The sequence below is a fragment of the Phalacrocorax carbo genome, chromosome 10, assembly GCF_963921805.1.
Source record: "Phalacrocorax carbo chromosome 10, bPhaCar2.1, whole genome shotgun sequence".
In the NCBI taxonomy this organism is placed as follows: Eukaryota; Metazoa; Chordata; class Aves; order Suliformes; family Phalacrocoracidae; genus Phalacrocorax; species Phalacrocorax carbo.
In genome coordinates, this window is record NC_087522.1 from 17,668,627 (window position 1) to 17,693,139 (window position 24,513).

Here is a 24,513-nt window from a genome sequence, read left to right on the forward strand (position 1 = left end):
TCCACTCCCTGTAATTACACAATTGGATTGGATACAGTTTGAAGTTAAATAACTTATAGCAATCACTAGGATTTGATTAACTACCATGCTTGCACATTAGCTGTGACGACAGCTAATGGCTCAGAAACACAGGAACCAAACACTGGAGCAAGGACAGTGCTGCCAAGAGTGGGACAGACAAAAGGCCCTCTGAAATGAGAGCCATAATGATGCACTGGCATGGCTCTAATTAGCGCAGTGCTAGTTCTTGTCACCCCTTGGCCAGATCAGCCATCCTGATTCCAGAACTCAACTTCACAACCTCTGAGATACCAAGTACACCCCTTGCAGTCCTGCCTAAGTCCTGTCTAAGTCCAGCTTAGACAACGTAGGTGGGATGGGGATTTCTGTGCTGATATAGGCAATTTTTATCCCTCCTGTAGAACTTCTGGGGCTATTACTGAGGCAGGGAATATGGTTACAATGTGTTTTCTCCCAAAAGAGAAGCCAAGGGAAGCCAAGTGCAGTTCTTTGATGCATCAACTGGAGGAATTTTTCTGCATGTTGAACCACACAGTTATACAGCCTGACAGCAGAGCAGGTCTTAACATGTTCTCCTAGGTGCTGCTGCTAATATAATTTACCCTTCCTGCTGCAGGCTGTGATTTCTGACTTCTGGCTGTGCTGACATCTCATTCACTCTGCCAGGAAAGCCATCAGTTTCAATTAATGTGCTTGTTCACTTTGAACACAACAGATTTCCTAAATGAACCATAAAGATCATCAGTGACCACATTCATTACCATGACACAAGGAGTCATCACAGACTGATCTCTGCCTTGATAAACTTCTGTTCACAGATCTGATGTTACCTAAAGAGCAAAGCCTGCATTAGCCATCAACTGAAGTTCAACACTAGCTATTAACTAACTAGGTGCAGCACTACTTGGTCCAGTCCGCTGACGGTGATGTGTGCTTTGGCACTCTTAACCCTGGGCTGTTGATAAAAAGAGCTATGTTGTTCTTGCAGGAGAAGAATGATAATTTTGCAATTAAATAAATACCATTTTGCTTACCAGAACAGAGTCAATGGCAATTTTCATCATCTTCTCAGCCTCATTTATCTCCAAAGGTCTGGCAATAGATTCTGCTCTTGCTTCCTATGAAATAAAAATACACCAATATATTTAAACACTGCACAAAGGAACTAATGTGTGTGGAACTGAGGGTGGTCAAGCAACAACAATATGAGCATCTGCATAATAAACGGAGTAGGATCTAGTATTTATTCATCAAGGCTCAGATAATTTAAAGAACAAGAGGTGATGAAAAAGTCAGTTAAGTGAGGCTGAGTAATTAAGGTATCTTTTCAAAACAAGGTAAGTGCTACTGTCTGAACAGCAAGTATTCTTTAACACAGGTTTGGAAACTGCACTGTTTATTCCATGTTGAGCAAGGTATGCAACATAGCATAGAAGATTTCATCATCTTTACAACATGACCCATGAAAACAATAGTGTAGGTAGATGACCACAGTGTCACAAAACCTGTGGAGCAACAAGCACTATGAATCCATCTAATTCTGCCAGGCAGCTGGGATAGTCAGCAGATGCCTCCTAAGCCCACACAAAAATCAGATGATGCAGATGTATGGGTTTCTCCAATTCTGATAACTGAGTGGTTCAGACTTCTCAGAAAAACCCCAGTGACTCTTGTTTTGGTCCCAAAGGACGAAGAAGTCTCTTCCACTCTCAGCAGTTTTGGAGACAGATGGGCTTAAGGGTATTCAGCGTGCACTTGTTTTTATGATGTCTTACAACACTGACCTCGTCATTATATGAAAACTCTGGATTATTTGTTTGCTACTGGGAGGAGAGGAGGGAGTTTTTCCAGCTGAACATCCTTAAAATCATCTTATGTTGGCAAACTATTCGGTAACAGGTGGATAAAGATGGAAATAGCACCTCTCTAGAGAACATCTAATGAAGAATCACGAAGTGCTTTATAAACATTGTAACAGGCTGTACCCAGCCTACTACAAGATGAATTCTGGAAGCAGATACAATTACTTTGTCAAGTTACCATACCAGACGCTCCAGGTGCACAGGCAAGTACTAGCAGAGACAGCCTAGCTTCCTCCCCACGAAATCAAGTTCAGGGAGTTGCATGGTGAACCCAATCAGGGAGCTCATCCACCCAAAAAATCAGCTTTTTGTGCTGAGCTTATTCCTCTGACAGGACCTGCCACATGCTGCACAAAGGGGGTTTTTTTTCTGGCACAAGAAAAGAAGAAATATTATGTGGGTATAGTGACAGGAGCTACATCTGTTAGTGGCAGTGATAGCTTACACCAAGCAGCAGAAAGTTAATTTGAATGAAAATAAGATACAACGAGTCTGCACCATACACATTCCTGAGTAACTCCACAGTTAGATACTTTTGGAGGAAGACTGGACAAGAATAATGTAGCTCAGTAGCTGTTCTGAGAACATTAAGCATTTAACAAGCTCAACCAAATGCCTGTTTATTCGTGAAGGCTTTGCCTGAACTGAAATGGCAGCAGGATCAGTCCGGTGAAGACACTGCCCTGCCAACCGTACTCAGTTCTTCTGATGGCAACAGTGAGATCTCTGCTGTAGAGCAAACATATTTCAAACAAAACAGTTTATCACTCAGCAGGGGGAAGGAAATTATTTTCCTTCCCACTTTCAAAAGAGATAAAAGAAACAGCAAGGAACTTAGTTTTAATTATAACAACTACTTTACCAATTTCCTTTCAGTGGCCTGGTAAAACACCCACAGAACATGCACAAGTCACTGCAGTGTGTGTTGGGTCAGGGTAACTGATGGGTTTTAGATATCATTCTGTGGATCTAGCCTTTGAAGTTGGAATAATTTGTACAAGTTTAATGTCTTTTCTTCTCCTACCTTCCCTCTACTACCCATGGAAATGTCACGTACAGACCAGAGTCTTCATGCAGAAATCCACATCATTTTCTAGAACAAGGTTGTCTTACAGTCACACCTGCTTGGAAAAATGTGCCAGGCCAATGGAGAGTAGTGTAAAAGCAGAAATTTTTATTTTCAGGCTGCTGAGTCAGGGCTAAGCTGGAAAAGGAGAAAGTCAGGACAATTAACTGCCTCGCACCCCAACAGAGAGTCCAAGTGGACCATTACAGCTTCAGTCCAGTGGACCATTATATGAATACATAATGGAAATATATTTGAAAAATAAATATATGTTGAGGGTATCAAAGCTGTAGACAAATTTTTAATAGTTCGTAACAGCTTCCCTCACTATCTGTCACTGGGCCATTTCCTGTTATCCTGTGAAAACTCTGAAAGATAAAACTATTTTTAATGTGTCTTTTCAGGAAAGACCCTGCAACTAACCATATAGAAGAGGATTAAAAGAAAGGCTGATCACGTTAGAAAAATAAATACTCCACAAAGATTACGAAGACATTAGGAAAAACATTTACTTTAAAATACCAGAGTTGGTCAATTTAAACATTGTTAAGCCATTAGCAAATTAAAGAAAATAAATTTAATAAACCCACTTTGACCACCTCTGACTCCTCCCATGAGCAAATAGAGCATGTTTTTCCTCCAGCCGAACTCACCCTCGCTAGTATTTCTTACCCAATATAAAATATGCAGTAACATGACAACTGATATTTTTAAAACCTGGCTTTACACAAAGGCTCTTCTGTTCGTGCTTAAATCTGTGGATAGAAATAGGCTGTATACTTGAAGGCAAAACCAATTTTCTAAATTTGTCCAAATGTCAGGTATTGGATTGCTAGTGGCTGTACTCACAATTCCTTGTGCTCAAAAAAAGTGTGCAAATGAAACTGAGCTGAAAAATATGGCCTTGTTCATTTCCTTTTAAAGTAATGTACTCCTTGCAATTAGATGTACTAATTAGAACACGCATTATAATACTCAAGAGGTTTCCTTTAAATTAACCATTAAAAATAGAGTTCTCAGGAGAGATGAAGAATATACAAAAAATTATCAGGCAAGAGAAGGTAAGAAGCAGAACAATTTAGGACTATGCCTGGTAATTACAACTTGAGAAGAAAACCATATGTAAAACCAGAGAGCTATTTGTGAATGAGCTGATTGTTTACCACTTACCAGTGCTTCCTGTTTCAAATGTCCAAGAGCTCCCTGGCTAGAGTTTTACATGATAAATACTAATTAAAAATTAGGGAGGCCAAGTGTAAAATTATTTTTGATGAACTAAAGCTGACAATTATTAAAGAAAACACATGAAGGCACACAAGAGACACCATTTGCTGGCATTATTTTTTCTCCCTGGTTGGACTAATATTTGGTGCTGCATGTAGGGGCTGCGATGTTAATTGTTCAAGTTTCGAATTGCACTTTGGACAAAGCCAATTTGGAAATACTAACAAATTAATTGGCTGGTTTAGACTTGCAAGCTTTGTTTTCTTTAGAAATGAGAATTTCATTAAAGTAAGACTTCTAACCAAAGCCTAGCTGACTACCCAATCAAGCAGAGCCAAGCACAGCCTGACAGGATGTTCCCCACAGGACATGGAAAGGTTAGCACTGAAGCCAGCTCTGCCCAAATTGCACCAGTTTTTGCATCAAAAGTGAAGATAAGTTTCCTTAGAGCTGTCAAGTATCATATGGGCTCCACAGACGAAGTACTAGCAGAGGGTCAAGATACAGCTCCTACCATCTTCTGACCTTAGCAGAAAACTGGGAACGGCAAACAGCACTTTCTAGGTACACTGTTCCTGTCCATCGTGTACCAAGTATGACAATCTGATTCAGAATCCTTACGTGAAGGATAATGCTGTGAGTCCATTCTGAAATCTGGAAGGACTTTCATGGACTCAGTTGTAGCTTGGCTCATTTAGTTTACATGTCAAACCTAGAATGGGAAATAGCTGTACTATCGCTTGGCCTTCTATTGAAACCTGAAGAACACCTCTGGAAGTCAATCGACTGTCAAGGCAGTAGCAGTGATGGTGGCAGTAGCAGTGATGGTAGCACTTGTCTATATGTGGAGGTTCCTGCAAAGTAAACTAAGGCGCAAATTCTGAGCGCACTTGCTACTTTGCATTGTCTTGCTGAGCAAATCTGTTAATGTGAAAGAGGTAATCCATTCAACTTCATAGAATCATAGAATGGTTTGGGTTGGAAGGGACCTTCAAAAGTCATCTAGTCCAACCCCCCTGCCATAGGCAGGGACATCTTCAACTAGATCAGGTTGCTCAGAGCCCTGTCCAGTCTGATCTTGAATGTTTCCAGAAATGGGGCATCTACCACCTCTCTGGGCAACGTGGGCCAGTGTTAAACCACCCTCAGCATAAAAAGTTTCTTCCTCATATCTAGTCTGAAACTTCATTACACCCCTGTTGATTCTCCTGTCTCCTTGGGTGCTGCCGTATTAATGTGGAACACTGAAGCCATCCTAAATTCACGCACTCCCTTGCTGCACAGTAATGTTACCATGCAGAAAGCCAAAAGCAGGGGCATGAGGATGCTACCATCTCTGCAAATGCACCCCACCACTTCCCTCACTGAGAATTTTCCCCCAGGAGCTATAGACTTGATTAATGATGAAGAGCCACTATTGCAAAAGCCATTCTGCAAATATGCCCAGGAAAGCATTTTCAATTGGTAACAGTTTTCCATCATTATGCATCAAAACATGATAAACCAGCTTCTGGCATGCTTGATATATAGATAAATGGATGCACATATCTTCTGAACTGCAGTAAAGAATGAAGGCAAGTAATTAAGCATGACCAGCACACAAGCCACTCACAATAAATGTGGTGTAATATACATATATATTGATGCACTCCAGGGCTAGCAGAGGTTTCTAAACATTTTTTTTTTTTGTGATAAGGATCAGAAATGAAAAATTTTCTAACACACTGGTCTCGCACCAAAGGTTTTTTGACCACAGGTTACATCCTTCCTCGTTTTTCAGGAGTTGGTAAGCCTGATACATACAAAAGTTACCTCCTCACTGCCACTGTTGCCTTCAATCTTAGTACAGGAAAGATTACATCCCCTACTCCCTGCAAATAGGGGTTTTGCAACTACTGCTGTCTGTGCAGGCAATAAAGCTCTCCTTTTGAGGAGTTTATTATTCAGGGAGTTTACTAACACACACTGTGATCGCATTTGGCCAGTACAGGGAATGGATCATTAGGCATCATTATACAAGAACAGGAAGGTACAGGAGGGACATTAAAAATAATCCAGACCTTCTGAAGGAATCTGATACTTCCTGACAGTCTATTCTCCTCCTCAAGAGATTAAAGCTCAAGATAATTGAGAATTTTGCTGCTTCCAGGCTATGCTGCTTTCTTGTATGCTCATCTCAGCAGTCCACCATGGGAATCCAGAGAGACAGTTCCCTACTCAGCAATGCAGAGCCCTCAGTTGAAGACAGTGCCCGAAACCCCCTGGCTATCCTGATGTGCAAAAAGAGAACCAACTGGAAAGCATATTTTTTTCTGAAGAGCCAGAAGAATCAGAATGCCTGCCTAGCCAGATAAGAAGTAATCTGAACATATGATTTATGACAGAAGAAACCTCTTACAAATGCTGGCATACAGGCTGCTGAGGCAAGAAAGGGAACTTTAAACCTTCCTGACAAGCATGCAGTTACACTGCTCTGTTCCCTCCCCACACGCACCTCCAGGTCCACTGGTCTTCTGGTTTGAGAGCTGATTCCACTGAATTACCCTCAGCTCACAAACCCCAGCATGTGCTTACTGTTATCTAACTCCTTAAACACCTCACCTTTACTTTGCTTCATGTAGGGATTCATGGCACACTGCATTGGCAAAACTTGGATTAGTCCACAGGACTACAGGGTGTCACTTAACGGGTCCTTAACCAGGAGGTGTCTTGCGATGGCTCCTTCAGCATCTGGCAAGATGACAAGAACATATCTCTTCTAGCAGAGCAAAAGCTAGCTTTGTGAGTGAATTTACTCATATAAACAGATAGAATCATGGAATCATTAAGGTTGGAAAAGACCTCTAGGATCATCAAGTCCAACATCAACCCAGCACTACCATGCCTCCTGAGCCATGTCCTGAGGTGCCATGTCTACATGTCTTTCAAATACCTCCAGGGATGGCGACTCCACCACCTCTCTGGACAGCCTGTTCCAATGCCTGACCACTCTTTCAGGAAAGACATTTTTCCTAATATCCAATCTAAACCTCCCCTGATACAACTTGAGGCCATTTCCCCTCATCCTATCACTCATCACTTGCGAGAAGAGACCAACCCCCACCTTACTACAACCTCCCTTCAGGTAGTTGTAGAGAGCAAGAAGGTCTCCCCTCAGCCTCCTCATCTCCAAACTAAACAACCCCATTTCCATCAACCTCTCCTCATAAGACTTGCTCTCCAGACCCTTCACCAGCTTCGTTGCCCTTCTTTGGACATGCTCCAGCAACTCAATGTCCTTCTTGTACTGATAGAAACATCCTTGGGCAGCTTGGACAGGTGGGAGCTCTTTGTTTTTTAAAGGGAAAAAGAGCAGGGTCATCAAAAAGGCAAGACACCCAGTCAGGCAAAAATCTTTTCAGTTTCTCCTTTTGTCAACATTCTTCTGTAACAAAATTAGAAATAGAATTTCCTTTCCTTATAGTTAACATATAAGAAAACTTCAGGAAGGGTTATGATTTTCATAGAAAAAAAGGCAACAAAAAGGAGTATATTTTTCAGCAGCATCTTTCAGACCTCAAAGATACATGAGGCCATCATGCAAAGTTACAGAAAAGGTAGGAGCAGGCACCATGTACGCGGCAACACCACCCAAAGAGATAGTTTGAATTTTTAACTCACACCAAGCCTTTGACTTCAGTAAACATTGCCATACAATTCGGGTTTCCATTCTCAGCAAAGCTTAACCAGCAATAAGTGGAGCGGCTGTTGTATTCCAGCAACAGAAATACTGGGTGGCTCTCTTTGGGCAGGAACAAAGGCATTTTAAATAGCTAAAATCATTGTCCTTATGTTTAAGCCAGCACATCTTCCTCTTAAGTAATTAAAATTTTGACATGGCTATACTTTGTGTCTCATGAAGGAATGTTAGGAATAACGGACACTAAAACCTCACCAGATATTCAGAAGATGCTGTTTCTGATTTAGCTCAATTAAGTGAAACTTCTTGCAGAGCCATACAGGTTTTGACAAATGCTGTGACATACAAAAGATGGTTCAAATATGATTTTCTTCCCTGCCAAACTAGGACGGTTTTTCAAAACAGTCTAGAACTGAGCTACAAGAATTCAGATCTTCCAGCTGACTGACAAAATTATCAATGCACTGACACAACTAGTCCCCAAATTGCAAGGAGAAATGGGTCATCCATCAATCTATAGCCAATGCTATGTCTTCAAGCTAAAAACTCTTGGTCACTACAGAATTATTTCTTACATAAAACACACCCACAAATGTTATATTCACATACCATATAACCATGGTTATGGCTAGCGCAATCTAAAATATAGGACATTATATAGGACATAGGACATTATAGGACAGTATTGATTCAACTGTATCTTACAGTTGCAAGGTTTAATTTTGGCTTCCCACTTTGCAATAAGGCCTTTTCCTCAAAACTGATAGGTTAGGTTTTGGTTAGAAGCAGGACAGTAAAAAAAAAAACCTGAAGCAAACTAGGTAATTCCCCAGAGTTCTGGCAGTTTCAAATTACAAATTTCCACTAGAAATCATATGTGTGGCAACTCTGTAACCAAAGCACAGGAAATGAGAGAAATAAATTTATCAGCTTCCTCCAGAACTAACATTTGGCAGATGGAAAATGTCTTCAGTGTTACAAAATAAAATGTTTTTTTGTAGTTAACTTTCAAATAGTACTGAATAATCCAGCCATCCCTCAGATCACATCAACCTCTCCACAGAAAGAGTCGGCAGCAAGCCTCAGCAGCGTGAGTGGAGGGAGGCAGGGAGGAAGTGTTCTTTAATCAAAAAGCTGCGAATAAAGAGATCCAAGTTAAATGCCTTCAGTGGCAACTCTTTTCATGGTAACTAATACCATCTCAGTTCCACAGCTGGATCTAAACGCCTTTGGCTCTCCTAAGAGTTTAATTCAAGTGTTTCACAAACTGAAGTCAGTAAAAGAGTCTCAGTGACTTCCATCAGTTTTGGAACAAGCTTATACTATGCGCATACATAATGACAACACTCGTAGCAGTACCCTGTACTCACTCAGAAATTTATCCTCCATAGACTGGGAAACACTATATCTGGCTGTTAAAAGCTTTAATCTACAAAATTACAGAAACTACTTTACGTACACAAGAGGATACACAGGGAATAAAGAGTTTGTTCAACGTCACAGATGGAGTAAGTGACAAGAGGAGCATTAGAAAACAGAGCCACTGCGCTGCCCGTCTTCAGCACAAGGTAAGTACGTTAAAAAAAATTATTTTAATTTTTCTTCACTTTTACATGGCTTAGAGCTAATTAAAAGGTAAATAAAATGAAAATAACCTTGAGAAGGTCTGAAATCTTTATGCCTGCCACCAGCACAGAGGCAGTTTTATTCTGGAATTTTTTTTTTTGCTTCATTATCTTACTGTGTCTAATAATTCAGCAAGCCTGAGCAAGGCAGCTTCTTGACAGGTTCCTGCTAATATGTCCACAGGACCTCTGGCAGATGCAAAGTGGCAGGCAGGCAGGCAGCTTTGCTGAGGTCTTATAAATAGCCGTGAATGTTTCCTTTTGGATTTTGGATATTCCATGTATGGTAACTTAGGAGCGTTCTTCCTCAGCTGATCACAACTGACCTTGAAAGTCATTACTGCTTTATTTTGTGCTAAAGAATTATTTGGATCACCTCATCACCCCTGCCTCCCCCCAAAGAGTCATCTTGCTATTTCCCCACAAACAACCGACCAATCACCAGCTGTTACAGGGTAGAGAGGACCGCTGACTGTACAACGCCTTTTGGCCGTCTGTTCACAAGACTGCAGCAGTCAGCTGTGTCGGTCCAGAGGCAGCCACCACACATGAAACCCAAAGTGAATGCAGAGTGAAGTGGTGCTGCATTTTGCCCGAGCACTGACATTAATTCTATTGCTGTTATTCTTGATTTTGGGTTTGACATGCATAATCACAACACTGGTACTTGCAACTTCTACTTCTTTTAATCATCCTAAACCTTTTGCATAGTGGTTGAAGAGGGAGAAGGAAATCCAAACAAAATCTCCCATCCTCACAACAAATCCAAATTAACCTCCGCCTTCTCCATCAAAAAAAAAAAAAGCTAGAAAACAGATTAAAGAAAACCAGAACTCAAAGTACCTAGTTACTCTCCCAAAGCTGGCTGTAAATATTCTGAAAATTAAGGCTACATAGTAATGCAATGCAGAGAAAGTCCTCCTGGCAGTAAAAGAAACAATGAAGATGAAGACATACGTCTCCATGCATAGATTTTACTTTTCACCTAGGGATGTGTTTGTCAGGGACTAAAAACTTGTCTCAACGTTGTTGACAGACAAGTTTCACAACTAAAGCCTAATCACTATGGCAGCTGGATGGAACAGTTTAATCACCAAGGCTGAAGCAGCAGGAATGTGTGCCCCGTTATCTCAGAGTGCTCGTCCTCCACACATACAACCGGGCCCAAGGCTGACTGGCAACATATGGGGGGGGGGCAGGGAAACAGATGGACTCAGACCCTCTAGAACTTTTTAACCACCCCGTAGTGACACTACCGGGCATGTGCCCCACCGCCGAGTGGGAGGCAGGGGTATGCAGAACAGTTACTGACTATGCAAAAGAACAACCATATAAAGAGAGCGTTCTGGAATCTCCCCTTCCACTGGACTTGATGAAACATTAGACCGTTCGGACTGCAGGGACTGCCTGGACAGACAGACAAATTGCCGCATGATCTGTGGTGGTAGCTATTGCAACAGTTCCACTCTCTCACTCTCTCCCTCTCATTCCCCTTTTCACCTTTCCTTTTTCCCTTCTCTTTCTGTGCTTTTCTCTCCCGTATCTATTTCTGGCCAAATAAAGTGACTTAGCACTTGACTCTGTTTTGAGTCTTAATTCTGTTTCCAAGAATGTAAAAGGAACCTCGTCATGATAACATATTGGAGTTAATCTGAAGTTAGGCCCAGCCGCCCCCAACTTCCCAGAATTATCTGAGGTCAGATGGAAAGCAAGGGGGTTTAACCTCTGCCAAACTGTTCAACCCAACAGTGGATCATGACAGTGTTGTACCTAAATTCATTCATCAACTCCACTACGCTCTACAAATTCCAACTTTGCAAATTCTATGCTTTCAGGTTTGGACCAGTAAGACTGGAAACTGTGAACTATCTTGCAAATGTATGGCTTAAGTGCGTTTTAAAATAAAAATTCTGTGTCCCCACCATTGCACTGCTGCAGGACACCAATAACCTACACTGTGCTCATATGCACTTGGTCTGGAAACAACAGAGCTTCAGTGGAGTTCAACACTTAACTCCAAAGAACCTCTGATCAAGTCAGGCTCTTCATCCCTTTCCCCCTCAGTACTGAACTGTCCACCCAAGTTACCTGGCCAAGCTCCCATTTAACAGTTACCTGACAGTACAGGTGACACAGCCATAACAACACACACACATCGCCTGTACTCACCCTCCACACCCAGCTCCACACCCCGCTGCATGAGCTGGGATCCACTGACAGCGGGAAAGGAAATCTCTGCACATATCTGCAGGGCTGGAACCAAATGGCTTCTCTTTACATTTAAGCTTTCTGCTGCTTTAGGACTGTTAATCAGGAATTGCCTTCCTCTTCTTTTTCAAATATAAAATCTGATTTCTTTTTTAAACCAGAATGACATCTGTGATTTTCATCTGATGCCAAGAGTATAGCTTTTGGTATTTTGGTGTTTGTGGGTTTGTTTGTTTTGGGTTTGGTTTTTTTTCAAAATATGAACCTAACAGCGTCATAGTTTGAATTCAGCAAATTACTACCTGTAGGTTTTGTTTCTTCCTCTGTTCTTAAAGGTTTATTTACATTGCAGATCAACTCTAAAAGCATTTTATATATACATAAGAACTATATATTCAGTCAGGAAATAACGTATTTCCAAAAACATCAGAAAGGCACGGTACCACACTTCCAGGAAAACAAATACAGACTTAAAATCTTCCCAATAAACAGGCACATACATTTACATCGCTATGTATCTGCAATACAACTAACAGAACCATTCCCTTAATAAACTCTTCTCTATCTGAAATTTGTGTCATTCAGAAAGTGATTCGTTAAAAAAAAGTGTTCCATGACTTGGAGCAATAGAATTTATCTAATGTATAAGGCTTTTCTACACAGTTTCTGTATAAATTATGTGCAAAAAAAACCCCTCCAATAAATAAGGTAAAGGTTGTGACACAAATTAAAGTCAACATTTCTAAAGGAAATAATGAGTTTTATTTCACTTTTTCCTAATGATCTTTCCCCAAAAGCTGCTCAGACTATGAGAACAGACCTAGTCAGCCCATTAGTGCCAAATGCTGGCATTTCTTTTACAGTTACTGGAAACTGAAGCAGTCTTCACTTAGGATAGAAACAAGATATATCATCAGTCTGTCTAAGCCCAGGCAGAAAGATCCTTCATTTAAATATTTGGAAATGGATGGACTAGGAAAAGAAAAAAAGGTTCGGGGAACATAAAACTACATTTTCAAATTCATTGAAACAGTAGCATACCTGTTGATGCATTTTAGTACATGCAACAGGTTTCAGGACATAAAATGTAATGAAAAAATAAACCATAACGGTTTCCTATGGCCCTTTAGTAGCGCAGTCCCTCTGCCAGTGCAATTTATTGCATTCATTACTTAGCCACGCAATATCAACAGAAAATATGCAACTGAAATAATGATCTTCACATTAAAAAAACGAAATAGTAAAAGTAACCTTAAATTAATGGCAACTAATTCGATATTTACACACCAAGCTCTAATTCCACACATGAAGACAGAGTTAACTGCACTTCTACTTTGGCCCACCTGGAATTGGGCAGGAAGGGCAGGCAGGGGATGTCATTCCTGTGATGATCTGAGCACCTCACCACCTTGGTGAAGGATCCAAGGAATTTGTGTGAAATGAGGGTCAGCTCCTCACTGCCCTCAACACCGGCTGCTTAGCAAGAACTGCAGCTCCCCTGACTTCTGTGCGCATTATCAGACCTACCAGCAATGGAAGAAAACGGCAGCATTTATCCCTAAGCCTCTCATGTGACAAGCAAATTTCATACTTCAAGTGAAGGCAGAGTTGGGTGCATATAATTAAAAAAGCTTGACAAATTCCACCAAACAACTGGTTGCTGCAGCCTCATGGCTTTTAACTTGAAACCTATTTGCTTTGCTACAGGCTGAAGTCTCAACTTTGTCACACGTTTATGTACCAAACTTGGCATTTAACACCCAAGCCAAAAATGGGTTCTTCAGTTTTAACAAATCACTGAAGGCGGCTGGAACCAGTCACAAATCATAAGGAACAGAGGATGAAAGTCTATTCTGCTGCTCTCTGGAGGTTCTCACTGTGCTGTCATAGCATCACCTTGTACTTTTAGGATATAAACCCAGAGCTAATGAGAAGCAAAGATCATATTTCCTAAAACAGGATTTCTTCAAGACAACAAGTTCAATCTGTCAAACCTTTTTGGAAAAGGTAAACTCTGTACCTATACAGGATTAGTCAGACCCATCTTGTGCATTCAGTCATTCAACCCAGTGATGAGACTAGAAAGTCTACTAGACTCTAGCAGAGTAGCAAGAAACAAACGCAGTACAGAATGAACATGGTGTTGGCCAGTCGGGGTCAGCTGCCCCCACCATGGCCCTGCCCCTCCCAGCCCCCCATCACCGGCAGAGTGTGGGAAGCTGGAAGGGTAGCCGACCCCCCACGGTGAGGAGAATTAACCCCTTCTCAGCCAAAACCAGCACAATGAGTGAGAAGGAAATGCAAACTTTCAGACCTGCTCCTTCAAACTCACAGAATATTCATTTTAGATGCAGCTATTAAGAAGAACTACTGATACTTTTTTCACCTTTTCTCTTTGCAAGATCCAGCAAACAGAAGTTCTTATAGACTATCCAGTGCATACTCACCCTTAGTTCAACTTCTTTGCCAAGTAAGTCGAACAGACTTGCTCCTTTGGAGGTGATTTCAGAAGCAAGCTGTCTGGCTGCCTTCAAGTCAGCAATCTGGAAACAGATCAACAGCACTGAATAGCAAAAGAGAATACCCAATATCACAAAGAAAACCCACGACAGAATTTTCCCATTTTGATGTTAAAATTGCATGGGAGGTCCACACAATGGCCAAAACACATTATAGCATTGAAGAAGTTATCCACTGAAATCAGAGCAAGCCTGCCTCTTGGCTTTAAATGGTCTAGATGAGGCACCATCTAGACATAGGCTTCTGGGTGAAACTCCAGCCACTTTAGGCCAACAACAACAAAAAACCCTCCTCAAAACTGTGACTCAGCCAGTAGTTGGTTCATGTGCTGCCCAGGGCACAGGGAAGCCTCACCTTTTTCATATGCAAAAGTAAAAAGTACCTATAACAAAAGGTATGTGACTAGCACATTGAACGGGTAATGAATATCAATCATCTACATACATTTTTTCTTTATTTCTTCAGGTGCCTTCTTCAGAGAGACACACCAGACTTACACAGAGGAAAAATTACCTGTGCTTTTGTCATTTTTTTCAAGAACAGTGGTATTATTGCCTAACAAGCAGGCATGACATAGTATAGCTACAAAAGAATCAAAGACTAAAAAGATTGTAATACAGAATAGGAGCTAAAACTAACAAAAAGCAGTAAGAGGATTTCCTCTTATTTAACAAAGTGTTGGGGTTTTTTTTAATACCTAGAGATGGCATTTATTTTAGGGGCTTGAACAGCTTTGATGTCTGTTAGGGTAACGTGAAGATTCCCCTTTCCTTCAATGCAAATGGGCTGAAAACCTTCTTTTAGACAGTATTTTGCAAACTTCTCCTGTTGCAACAAGGTTAGTAGATAGAAAATAGTCTTTATTCTGGCCTACTCCAATATTTCTATGATTTCAACAGCAGTCCAAACCAAAGATAACCAATTTTGTGCCACTGTTGCCTTGCATTACACTTCCAGCTGAGAATTCACAGAGATTAAAAAGAAATCATAGCATATAACCTCAGGTACAGAAAGTAGGAGTTAAAACCATACCCACTTCCTTGCGAGAGCATTCTCTACCTAAGTTTCAGACAGAAAACAGATTTGGTTTTCATAAGTTAACACAAAAACCCTGCCCAAACCAAGAGTACAAGTTTTCCTTACTTTTGAGCCAAGATCAAACTTGAACTTGCTGCTGTCTTCCTCACTCATGTCTGCCCGTTCCAGTCCCTTGGTATTCATAGCACTATAAAGCACAGAGGTGACCTTTAGCAGTTCCTTCACTGCATAGCCATCTGCCTGGTAAAGCTTCTTAGTGTTGAGCTTTATGTGAGCTTTGGTAGCCTTTGGGAAGAAAGAATGAATTCATCGTGTCACAAAGAACAAAATCCTCATTTACCTCTTCACACTTCACTCAAAAGCCCTTTTTGGGAGCACCATGCTCTGCTTTACAGAAATAAATCTTCCTGTTTTGAAACACAAGGTTGCCTCATCATATTACTGATGTTTCTAGAAGAAATTTTTCTAAACCGTGCACTTTCTGCATGTCAGAACATTTGCAGATAATTGCCAGAATGAAAAAACTCAAACTATCCATTAATTCTTCCCTGCATGAAGATCAGCAAAAACCCTGTGCACCACTTAAATTCAAATTAAGTTTAAGTGGAATGTAAGTGCTGCCCAGGTCTTATGATGATGCTGCAGAGAGGTAAATTTCACCCTTAACAAGTTATAAGAATAAGATCAATTATTCTAATTTAACTGTCTTCTCTTCCAGCAGTACCTTCAGCATACTTTGTTTCTCTCAAATTTTCCCCTGCTATGATATTAGTGATTTTATTCCCTTGTCTTCCATCTCTGAAAAGTACAGACAGATCAGCAAGGAAAAAAAAAACATTTAAAAATATATTATCTTTTTACACTTCGGAAGCATAAAGGGGAAAAAAAGAGCATAACAGAAATGACATCTGTCACAGAAAGGACACAAATGTTGTTCTTGAAATTCCATACAAGATTATATTATAAATTAATAGCCACAAGAGCCAACACCAAACTTCAGGTAAAATTTTGAGGCAGTCTTCCTGATGGCATGACTAAACACGCAAGCAAATAAAAATTGATCACCGGTTATGAATACAAAAACTAAGCATCTAAGTGACTTAACATCATCTTTTCAGTATCTTTTTGAGGTGAAACTTCTGCTAAAATGTTTATCCTTTTGGAATACTGTGTGGTGGAAAGAATCTATCCTCAATTCTCTTGTGGTAGTACACAACTTTGGTATAACAGAGTTACCGTAAGCAATTCACACCCCTTTAGGGCTCTGACAGTGCAAGACCTTCAATCTGGGGTAAAAGACTCAGACACTAAAATGGTTGGTACAAGTTGTGCCCACTCTGCACTGAGCTTCACTGAATAATTACTGACTGCAGGAAAATTTTTGTGAAACTAACAAGAGAAAGGACCACATTGGAAACCATGGATTTAGCTCCAACTTTTCAAAGAACAAAGGAAACAAAGCAAATAGTGTTGGCCCATGTTCCTTTGTATGCATCTTGTCAAACTTTGTGACTTCACAATCAGGTTTCCAAGAAATGTTTACCTCTTACCGACTCGTCCCAAAATCTAAACCCATCAGAGGAAACTGACTCTAAATCTGCTTCCTGCCAGCAGGAATTCAGCTGAAAAGTGAAGTCTAAACTTCCAGAACAGGTGACTGATGTTGCACACCCTGAGCTAGGGGAATACGAGACTTACAGTACAAAAAACCCTCATTGCTTTTGAAAATTTTGACCAGCATGACCTCAAATGAGCCAATACACAAAGCGGAAAGCCAGATAGGTTCTCCTTCCTTCCCTTTCAGTAGGAGGAACCTAAAAAACGAATCGTAGAAGCAATAGGTATTAAATTTTAAGAGAAGCAGGTCATTAAATTGTCAGAGTCTGTTAAACATCCCCTACACAAAGACGATTAACACACCACATCATAAAGGATGTTGTTAAAGACAGAAATTCCAATTTCAGTTCCATTCAACCCCAAGAGAGAAAAATCAATGCCTAGTAAAAGGGGAAAAAAAAGTTTTTTCACTCAAAGGCTACTAAAAAAGATGAAAAATACATGTATTTTTACCAATTGGCATAATGACACTCCTTACTCAAGAAGGTAACTTCATGTTTGGAAAGCTTGAGACAGTCACCTATTTTATAACGACTCTAAATAGTTTTAAACTACCAGTAAAAATCACCTCCAGCTATTCTGAAGATCAGATTATTACAATGCAACAGAAAAGAGAAATAGACATACACTGCATCAACAGCCAGGAAGTTTGCTTTACTTTAAAATCTGCTTTATTATTATCATAGAGTCAAGTTTTGACAGTGTGATGGAAATGCAAAAACAGCCCCGGGAAGAACCAGAACTCCCAGCTGAGCGTTCCAGCCACTCCGTTGCAGAGTCACAGTCTTTAGCCCATCTAGCCCAAACATTTTGCACTTTTTCTTGTACAATGGCACATTCTTCACAGGAAGTACGAGGATTGTTCTCATCTCCCTGTCTTGTTTAATACTTAGGATAGTCTCCTGGGTACTGAGGTAGTGGCTCTAAATCTCCACAGGCTGAAATAGGAATGGAACACGCGATGCTTCCCAGAAAGCACTCAGGAAGCAGATTATTAGCAGATATCGCATCAACTGCTCCTCCTGTTACTTTTTAAAAAAAACAAATATGCCTGCCTTTTGCAAAATGTTTGGTACCTTGATTTGCTTGGTATGTTTGCAATAACCCACTTCCATGAGACTAAACTCATCAGAGGCTTTTGCTGCACCCTGCCTCAAATTCGGATCCAAGTGGGCTTGAGTAGGAACCAGGAATTGAGCCACACGGACTAGGGCAGTTCTAGGTGGGCAAATGATTAAAAACACCATGTAGGAGAACCCTGCAAACACTTTGGGAACTTTTGGGTCTGAAAAGCAGACATTTGGTAAGCTCTCAAACTACCAGTAACACAGAGCAATACATAATTTGTGTAAAAAATTAACACATCTTTACTCCTTATTCAGTAAAGGAGAGCAATACTCTAGTTATATTTCATGATGATTAATCTATCCTGATATTCTCTTCTGAGACAAATCTGTCTCCGTCAAATCTCACATCTGGCTATGGATGCATGAAGCTATTGGCTACCGGAGAAGATAACTGGATTCCATGGACAGTGAATTATTAAGGAAATGTCTACAAGCTTTTCTCATTCTGAAAATGCTGAAAACCTCAAATAATCCCCGTATAATCTTGTAATAGTAACTAAGTACAGGATGATTAAAGAAGTTTCCTTTATTTTGATTTTCTGAATCATATTATGTAATTCTTCAAAACCCTTGGGATTTCTTAAATGAAATCAGCTATTAAAAGGAAAATATATGCATAGCGTTATTTCTGCTTCCATACCTGTCCTTTTAAGACATGTTTGATTTGGAGGGGGAAAATACCTCCAAACAAAATAGATCTGTTCACTACTACTTATGATGCTCCAGGGCTCAAAAGTGCATTCTGGTACGTACGGATGTGTATCATGCTCTGAACACAGTAAAATTAAGAATTAAGAAAATTTATGGTGGACATCATCACAAATCAGACGGGAAAAGCTGGCTTGGTTCTAAAGTAATTTTAATTATTTTTTTTTTTTAACTTGAAGAAGTATTATAAGGAATTAATCTTTGGTATTAGCATAAAGACTTCCACTGCTTCCAGACCTACCTGCAGCCCCACTAAGATTTTTTTCATCTGGTTAAGAGTGCTCTGTGTAAGCATGTCATTACAGCAAAGGCTCATGCTGCACCAAAGTAACAAGAGTGATATGAAGGACAATGTTATTTTATTCTATGAGACTAAAAAAAGTTGACAGCCCAACACAAGTATGCTCACGCATAACACAATAAAAGATTTCATCGGAGAAAAACACGACTCAATCTAGTGAGAAGGCTCATACAACAGAATACCAATATATGACTCTATATCATAATGAAAACATCAGAAATTATTATTATTCAAGCATACAAAAGAATCAGGCATCCAAAGTTAGCGATAAATATGATGGCATCTCTTCTGCACCCATTTAAATGGCTTCAAAAATTTTCATACCTACAGCTCCATCTTTCACCATTCCCTTTTTATAAATACGAAGTGATAAGGATGAATATTGTTTTAGAGTAAATGTTTATACCCCCATTCTGCAAAGAGATGTATGTAACTCAACGTGATTTCAGTAACAGAACACCCTGGCCTGTTCAAGTTTATAACAGCACAAGCCATACTCAGCCACCTGTTGCAAGGAAATTGTAAGGGGTTAGGAGCAAAAGCATTAAAGCTAATACAGAACCAGGATTTCAGTGTGCTTAAGCGCAACTCCTTAGGCAGACTTACCATGAACTGAGCCACCGCCTTAATGAAGAAAACACGGTCCTGCTCTGTCTCCACGTCAGGAGGAATATCAGTTTGAGGTTCATACCTGTGGAAAGAAGCACGCGTGTTTCTTGTCAGAATCTACAAGTGCAATATTAAAGAGACTGGCTCATTTGTGAGGCAAAAATCAAACAAAACAACCGTGTATGAGATGGGAAAATAAATCTTTAGCTCCTACTGAAGACTGGGGTATCCAGACCCTGGAATGCATACATTGGGTTTGTGTACAAACCACAAAGCTGTAACACCTGAGACACTTCTCCAGAAGGAATTGTTACTCTGGGGTCCTGAACACATCTTTTCAGTCAGTTTCACAGAGGAGCAAAACTTAGCTGGCTCAATCAAGCCTGTGAAATGCTTATTTTCAGAAATAATTTACTACTTAAATCACAAGCTGCTTACAGAAATCAAACTAAAGTTAATCACGTGTGACTTCACAATTTAAAACACCAGGCATATGACCAAGTTAATACTCCCAGTCTTTCCGGTGGTGTTAAAATGACTTGTTCTAGATTTCTGCTGTTGGTAACAACAAAACCAGCCACCTTTGAAATGTTACGACACTTTTCCACACTCTCAAAATACACAAGAACTGTTCACACTCAGACATCATTCCAAACATATTACTTTCAAAAATAAATGAAACTTATGAAAAAGCAAATTGAAAGATTTGTGAAATGCTTTAAAAATACACTAGTGAAATGCAGAAACTTCTAGAAGTCACCAGCCTACAGGAACCAGGGAAGAAAAAAGGTAAATTCCCAGTCTCATAAAAGGCTTTGAGATTTTCAGCATTCAGACAGGCAAAAAAGCATCTTCGCTTTCAAATCACATTTGAAATTATGAGCAAGGCACATGCAAAGTTGCCTCTCTGCTTTTAAGCGTAATTAAAAGGCAGGAAGAGCTGTCTGCCTGCATCAAGGGTACTTCTGAACCACAATAGAAAAGGATACCAGTGTTCAGTTGCTATTTGGTGTTAGGCATAGGATTCCCAATAATGTTATAACACATAAGTTTAAACTTTAAAAAGTGTTCGGGTTCATTAGAGAAACATTTTTAAAACAACATTTTTGTTTTCTTTCAATTGCTCTGTTATTTTACTGTTACATACTAGGGGGCACACTGATTTATGTTTTTAAACATGAGTTGAAAACAACGAGTAATTTAGACCTTCAGTGTAACAGCAGGATTTAAAAGAATATATAGATAACTTAATCCAAGTAATTTTGAATCATTCTAAGTATTTCCCTATGTTATTACAATTACAACAGCGTTCAGCAAATTTCTAATGGCTCAGTAATTAAACTTAATGGACACTAATTATGAATCCAGGCCAAAAAATAGCAATCAGGCAAATGGGTCACTGTCATATTTTCAATTGTAATATTCTACCTTATGAGTAGCTTAAGAAAATTAAGTTTATTTTTTCACTAACGTGGGAGAAAGAAGATTGTGTGTAATTTGATCAGCGCCTCAAGTTTCATATATATTTAACCAAAGTCTGTCAATGGGTTAAGAGGTGTAAAACTACAACTGTATGGTAATAGATTAGTACTGTATCATTCTATTTTTTTTAAGAGATGGCATGGGTGCTAGACAATACCAGGTTGAACCAGTAACAACTATAGCAACAAGGTAAGAATTAACTGTGTTTTGATAAGTTCCGACTATATACCACCCTGTTTGGGGTGCAAGGTCAGATATAGGCAGAATGGTAATGCGATTTGTAGATTATGCGAAAGAGATATGGCTGTTTTTGAATAAGTATGTCCACCATCAGGATGCAATCTCTGCAGGACTGAGTCACTCTATTTTCTACTTCAACTACTAAAACAAACTCAGTTTTTTTCATTGTATCATTAAACTAAAAGCCTGCAAATGTAACTACCATATTTTCAATATGATATTTAGAACGGCAGACCTCAAAGAATTACTAAGTATCATTATGTTCCTCTTCAAACTTCTTAATACAGTTTCACATGAAAACATCAGCTTCAAAGATACGTATCATGTCCCAGCATCAGCCCCAATATTTGTTAGCCTAATTACCAACCTTTTCACTAACCAGAGAAGTACTTCGGAAACAAGCATGAAGTTTGGGGTATGGAAATTCTCCATAGATATGAGTCGGGGATACCCCAGTGCCCTCATCATCTCGGTAAAATCTGAAAAACAAGCAAGAACAGGGATTCCTTCTTACATATCCAGCTAGGACATTATCAAGGACTCCGGTTCCCACATCATGCTGTTCATTTACCATTAGATATGCCCTGTTCACTCTTAAAAAAAACTGTATGGGTTAATTAAAATAATAATACTATCATTTCAATAGAAAACACACCTGAGTAAAAAGGCAAATCTTTAACAGATTTACTGGGCAGAAACAACGTTAAAACAGCTTCTCTGTACAAAACACACCATTTAAATGAAGTGAACTGTGGACTGCGGTGATGACCCCTAGGCAGAGGCGGGCCTGTCCCTGTTCTCTACTTTTATTACGTATGCCCTGTTAAAGCGCAGCCTACCAGTCAATTTAAAGAAAGAAAAGTAGACAAACCCTGCAGCAGGCTTTCCTGTAGCCCTGGCCTGAGGCAGCCCCAAATCCCCTCAGCCGCCTGCGCTGCCTCCTGGGTCTCCAGGTGAAACTACGGGGCAAAAATTTAAAGGAAAAGCGGGGCCCGCCCGGCTGCCGAGGCGCCCAACGGGGCCGGGGCGGCTCGGCAGGCCCCAGCCAGCCGCGGCGGCACGGAGGGCCTCGGAGGGCCGGGGGCTGCCGTGTCCCGTCCCGTCCCGTCCCGATCCCGCTGCCCTCATGGACGCTGCTCACTCCTGAGGTCGCGGAACGACATCGCCGGGGAAGCCCAGAGTAGCCCGCGGGCCTCCGCCTGCTGCTGCTGCTGCTGCTGCTGCTGCCGCCGCCGCACTAGGCCGCGCCGCTCGTCGCCACGGCAACCCCACCCTACGGCGCAGCGGCCGGGCCAAACTCCTGCGGAAAGTGAAAGGGCCGTGGCGGCAGGCCGGGCCCCGGGCACCCTCTTACCAGCCGGGGCGGCGAAAGGGAGCGGCCCCGCCGGTCGCCCGGCCTCCCCTTGGCTCTGCAGGGTGGCAGGGCCTGCCGGTGAGATGGCTGCTCCAGAGGGTACCGGCATACCCTGAGGTACCAGCAGTCTGCCTCAGGCAACATCCAGCCTCACCTTTGCAGAGCCTGCGTTAAACGTGTATTCAGGGAGCAGGGAGGGAAGACTAAGAGCCATCATCAAGCATTTTCAAAGACCCACTGGTACAGATACTTGACCTAGACAGGCTGGAAAGGTGGGCCTGCAAGAACCTCGTGGAGTTCCACAATGCCAAGTGTAAGGTCCTGTGCCTGGGTCGGGGCAACACCCAGCATCAGCACAGGTTGGGGGATGAAGGGATTGAGAGCAGTTCTGTGGAAAAGAACTTGGGGGTACTGGGGCATGAAAAGCTGGACATGACCCAGCGGAGTGCACTTGCAGCCCCGAAAGCCCATCACATCCTGGGCTGCATCACCAGCAGCGTGGCCAGCAGGTCGAGGGAGGGGATTCTGCCCCTCTACTCCACTCTGGTGGGACCCCACCTGGAGTGCTGCATCCAGCTCTGGTGACTCCAGCACAAGAAGGACATGGAACTGTTGGAGCAGGTCCAGAGGAGTGCCACAAAAATGATCCAAGGGCTGGAGCACCTCTCCTGTAAGGACAGGCTGAGAGAGTTGGGGTTCAGCCTGGGGAAGAGAAGGCTGCGGGGAGACCTTATTGCAACCTTTCAGTACTTAAAGGGGGCTTATAAGAAAGGTGGGGTCAGGGACAAACTTTTTAGCAGAGCCTGTTGTGACAGGATAAGGGGTAATGGTTTTAAACTAAAGGAGGGTAGATTTAGACTGGATATAAGGAAAACATTTTTTACAATGAGGGTGATAAAGCACTGGAATGGTTTGCCCAGAGACATGGTAGATGCCCCATCCCTAGAAGCATTCAAGGTAAGGTTGGATGGGGCTCTAAGCAACCTGATCTAGTTGAAGATGTCCCTGCTCACTGCAAGGGGGTTGGACTAGATGACCTCTAAATGCCCCTTCCAACTCAAAGCATTCTGTGATTCTACGATCCTATCAGCACCACATTAAACCATGGCTGCTGTGGTTTGAGGAGGCCATGCTCCCCCCACCCCAGGGATAGCACAACAGTCACCAGGGATATGAAACCCCACATCTGCACCTCTCTTGAGTGGACACAAACCCACCACTGCCACATTCTGGGGGACTGAGTCCCTGGCTCTTGGTCCTGTTGGAGTCAGTGCATCCACCTTCCACTCGCTCTGCAGAGGAAGACTCTGATCTCTCCAAGCAGAGGAGCCCAGCATGCAGCTCTGCCTGGGTGCTCGAGCATCACATGGCTGAACTCAAGGACCAGCAGGAAGGAACACCCTCCTCTCTACGGTCACACATTTCTGACGGGCATCCCAGGTGCCACAGCCACGCAGACAGCGACTGCAGTAAGTGGAGCAGTCGCTGAAATGCACAAGGGGTTTTTGGTGCAGCCCAGACTGCACATGGCTGCCTGGCAGCAGAGCTGGACTCCTGTGCATTCATTGTCCCATCCCCAGAGACACCCACAGAAACCAGTGTCCCTGGGCCAGCCAACACAGCTCCTGGCCACCTCTCAGCTCCTACCCGCAACAGACACTGACTGATCCTGTCAGCAGTTTCATAGCAAACTTCTTAGAGACTCTTGGTGTCCTGAGTTTGCCCCTGCAGACATAATCAACAGCAGTTTTCATGTTGATGCATCAAGTAAGAATGGTATGACATCTTCTCCACTAACACTTGGTGGCTTCAGGTATCCTAAAGGAACCGGA

General features: G+C 41.6%; 1 protein-coding gene across 6 annotated transcripts in view; it reads right to left on the reverse strand.

Moving 5' to 3' along the window:
- The window catches only part of CLUAP1 (clusterin associated protein 1), a 73,143-nt gene extending 50,380 nt beyond the window's left edge, over window positions 1-22,763 (reverse strand). For 2 of the 6 annotated variants that reach the window (XM_064462115.1, XM_064462120.1), the window contains exons 1-6: window positions 22,469-22,610; window positions 21,695-21,806; window positions 19,603-19,687; window positions 15,349-15,528; window positions 14,133-14,228; window positions 1,056-1,139 (exon numbers count right to left, since the gene is read on the reverse strand). In XM_064462115.1, the coding sequence (XP_064318185.1) occupies window positions 1,056-1,139; window positions 14,133-14,228; window positions 15,349-15,528; window positions 19,603-19,687; window positions 21,695-21,806; window positions 22,469-22,490 (579 nt within the window). In that variant the 5' untranslated portion in view covers window positions 22,491-22,610. Of the gene's footprint in view, window positions 1-1,055; window positions 1,140-14,132; window positions 14,229-15,348; window positions 15,529-19,602; window positions 19,688-21,694; window positions 21,807-22,198; window positions 22,613-22,681 lie in introns of those variants that run through there. The other 4 variants (XM_064462118.1, XM_064462121.1, XM_064462119.1 and 1 more) reach the window with 4 other exon arrangements.
- Between the last annotated feature and the right edge of the window lie 1,750 nt (window positions 22,764-24,513).